The 4,172-nt window shown below is 38.4% G+C and overlaps 1 protein-coding gene across 1 annotated transcript in view; it reads left to right on the top strand.

Moving 5' to 3' along the window:
- The window catches only part of GAS2 (growth arrest specific 2), a gene marked incomplete at its 5' end in the record, with an annotated part of 78,580 nt that overhangs the window by 4,183 nt on the left and 70,225 nt on the right, over window positions 1-4,172 (top strand). The window contains one exon of the mRNA XM_019627122.1: window positions 319-382. Within this exon, the coding sequence (XP_019482667.1) occupies window positions 319-382 (64 nt within the window). The remainder of the gene's footprint in view (window positions 1-318; window positions 383-4,172) is intronic.

Raw genomic sequence — 4,172 nt, 5'->3', positions numbered from 1 at the left:
GTGTTTATCCAATATCGACTTACTAAAATTAACTAACTGAAGAAAAGAATTTCAGCCGAGATTTACACAGGTTAAGATTTCCTGAGACTCGTAGCTTTTGGGAAAGGGGTTGGGCAAAGAATTTTGAAAGCTACTTTAAGACTTTAGTGGAGCAGAGTCTACTGCGGGGTAGGATGGATTTTGTGAATGTCACACCAAAGACTAGCTCATTTACTGGGAGCAAGAGGAATGAGGGGGTCAATGACAAGTCTGTTCACCATCGAGCTGCTTTACAATCCCTTCTATTGTAAAGGTGTCCACCTCTGTCTTGTCTTTCAGTCCTCCACAAGCAACCCAGAGAAGTGTGTCTCTGTTTGCTAGAGCTTGGCCGGATTGCAGCCAGGTAGGTCAGACTGCTGCCACTATGTCAAGACGTGAACCACCTCAGCATCCAAGCATCTGAGAAGCTTGCTGACTTTTTATTTCTGATGTTTAACTTGGGTGTTCAGAACCTCTTCTTTCAAGTATGATCAGTGTCAACATCTCTAGAGCAGTTGTTCAAACTAAAAGCACGCCCCCAATATCTTCTTTACATCTTGATCTCTTTGTCAAAGCCACTGTGTCTAAGCACCCTCCAACTCTTTCTTGGGAGGTCGGGGAGGATCTTGTATGTAAACCTCTTTGTGACAATTATTCTTTTCTTATTGGGAAGTCTATGCCCATTACTTTCTCTTTCCTTACTCCTTCACCCTCTCTCTTCCTCTTCACTCTTTACTAATGTTCAGTCTCCTCTTTTTTCCTTTTTTCTCATTTTCTCCCATTCAGCATCTCATCTCTCAGCTTTTTTAGCTTCTAATTCTGAGTGGAAGGATAGTTTTTAAATTATTCTCCATCTTTTGACTAGAGAAAGACATAGAATAGTATTCTTATGTAGAGACATCTTTGAAATCTGTCTCCTCTGGAAAAAAATAAGTAATTATAGAAATCATAATTATAGTTAAGTAAGCAGAGGAAAAGACTTTATTAGCTAAGCTGACTTTATTTCAAGTTTATTACCTTGCAAACCATCAAACAGGGCTTCTGACAGTTCTATGATGCCCAAAAAAATAGAAATGAAGAACTAAATCTTTGAAGTCTTGATGCAGAATTAAAATTCAGAATCAATTAGAAGATATTTTCTCATCCAGATTTGGGTATACTTTTCAAGTTGAGATCAGATGAACCAATAAAATAAAGTGAGTGTTAGCTCTGGGCACAAATCCTCAAAAAGAAATTTATAAAGATAATCAAGGAAAAGAAAATACAAGGTGTAAATATCAGCAAATTATAGCAATGGGTAAAAAACTTTCCAACAATAGACTTTTATTTGAACCAATGAAAAATTAACTTGTCATCAGAAGAAGCAACCCCAAGTTCTTTAAAACATCATAGTCAACATAATCTTAATAAATTGTACATCAGGTATGCATTTTACTTTACCAAAATAATTTGGTGCCAGAAAGATTGCTTCAATTTATTTAAAAATGTTCAAATTAAATATGACTGAGGCTCTACTCAATAAGGAGTGAAAGAAAACAAATTGAGACATTTTCAGGGTTCCCTATGCTCTCTCTCACACCGTCCCCAGACATTGTATGTAGACCTCTGGAGAGGGTCTCCTGGTCTTCAGTCCACTGAGTCCACTCACATATAATTCAAGTTCGCAGTGTCTGGCTGACTGTAGGACTCCATTCCCTCTCCGTGCTGCCACCCTCTTGGGTTCTTTGAGGGAGTACGACAAAGGTACCGATTGCTTCTAGAACTCTGCCAAGCCACTCCTCCACCAGTCTTTGGGTTTCTGGCCTACAGGACAAACAGCTTTGAGTCAAAGGAATACCAAGGACTCAGGAGATATGCCCTAAGAAAGGGAAAGTTAAAACTACAGCGGGGAGGAGAACGCATGCGGTTAAATCTCAGTGACTGAGCTGCTGCCACTGAAGGGCTAGAGTAAAAGAAACATGTGTGCCGGGCGCGGTGGCGCACGCCTGTAGTCCTAGCTACTCGGGAGGCTGAGGCTGGAGGATCGCTTGAGTCCAGGAGTTCTGGGCTGTAGCGCGCTATGCCGATCGAGTGTCCGCACTAAGTTCGGCATCAATATGGTGACCTCCCAGGAGCGGGGGTCCACCAGGTTGCCTAAGGAGGGGTGAACCGGCCCAGGTCGGAAACGGAGCAGGTCAAAGCTCCCGTGCTGATCAGTAGTGGGATCGCGCCTGTGAATAGCCACTGCATTCCAGCCTGGGCAACATAGCGAGACCCTGTGTTAAAAAAAAAAGAAACATGCGTGGTCTAGAGTTCCTACTTAACAGGTTAGGCAGGAAACTTTTTGTTTAGTTGTTTGCTTTGATTATACTGTCAGAATATTCTAAAATGCCAGACTGCATAGTGTTGTTTTAATATACTAATTAAAGGAATCAAATACGCATCATATTCTGAAAGTTGTGACGGTAGAGGTAAAAGAGAAGGAGTTGCATTATCTACAGGATTAGCCAGGAATTACCACTTTCCCTTTGTTTAGTTTATATGATTTACCTGTTTTCTGGATTGATTTTATTTTTTATTATTATACCTCTTCTTACCTGCCCCCTCTGATTAGAATCCTGCTGGACTAAACATTTTAACTATGACTGAGTCATCCAAGGAGAAGGCATGCTACCCCATGACAAAACCCCTTTAGCAATCACTTCTCCTCCAGCCCTGCATAGGGCATAAATTGCCCCTTGCCATAGTTGATTAAGCAAATGAAAATCTTGGTTAATGAAAGGGAATCATAATGGCTTGGTCAATTTCAAGGCAAATCATCACGTGAAGAGTTTTACATTTCTTGTTTTTCCCAAATATTTTAAAATTGAGATTCTGGGTTGCTCCATTTTTTAAAAACCACTTTATTGAAGTATGATTGACCTACAAAAACCTGTACATATGTAATGTATACAACTTTTTGGAGATCAGCATATATCTGTGAAGCCATAACTGCAATCTATGCCATAACCATATTTATTACCTCCAAAGATTTTCTCCTGCCATTTATTATTATTATTACTATCATCATCATCATCATCATCATCATCATTATCATCATCATCATTTGTAGTAAGAATGGGTTACTCGATTTCTGACCACACTTGTGGCCAGGCAAGCTGACAAAATTTGATTATTCATGCTATAAAAAAATTTTACTAATTTCAAAAGGAGTTATCTAAGGATTAAGATAACCCTTACATAACAATACTCAATTTGTAAATTTTGCTTTTATTTTTTTCACCTACTTGAATGGTGTGAAGTATTGCACACTTACAATGAAAAAGAGAAAATATGCTAAGAGATTCTTCAGGGTGTTCTGTTGTCTGCAACATAAGGTTAAACAGTTGAACACCAATTGGATAGATGGAACATTTTAAGTATAAATATTATTGCAGTTTCTCTCTTTGTACACATTTGAAGATTTATTTTAATGGAAGTTCAATTGTTCTTTACAAACAGGAACCCAGTAAACCCAAATCTCACTACCTTAGCTCTATGGTGAAGCATATTAGTTAAAGGAAAAATGGGAAATTCATCCTCTGATCTCATTTTACTCCTACATTTAGATAGATAGATAGATAGATAGATAGATATAGATATATAGATATTAAACCTATATCTAGATCCTTATTTTGTGTTCTCCCTCCCACTGGAGGACTCCTCCATGGAGGGCTATATACATTAAGTTAAGACAGCTTAAGCCAAAACTAAAAGTGACTTTGAGAGAGCTCTCGAGAATCATAACACTACATAATTTGTACACACAACAGATGGTTTTTGACCAGAACAGAGTTCCTAATACAACCTTGTGAGTTTTTTTAATCACTGATAGATGATGCTTTTTATATTCAATACTAAACATCTTTTTCTGAAATTACATCCATGTCATCTTAAAAGGCATCACCATCACTTTGGATGTGATTTGCAAAATGTTTCTGATCCCTGCCATTCTCCTGCCTGGAAACACTCAGTGAAGCTCCTTTGAGAGCTGTGGGCTTCTCTGAGTTCTGAGATGGGAGAAAGAGACCACTTATTTTTGTTCTCATAGGTAAAACTTGCTTTTATTTTCAACTAAATAGAGTTATCATCACTGGAGAGCGAAATCCCTCCTTTACTATTTCAGAAACCATGTC

This window comes from Hipposideros armiger, unplaced genomic scaffold, assembly GCF_001890085.2.
Source record: "Hipposideros armiger isolate ML-2016 unplaced genomic scaffold, ASM189008v1 scaffold_711, whole genome shotgun sequence".
Lineage (NCBI taxonomy): Eukaryota > Metazoa > Chordata > Mammalia > Chiroptera > Hipposideridae > Hipposideros > Hipposideros armiger.
This window is presented reverse-complemented; position numbering and strand designations above follow the sequence as displayed.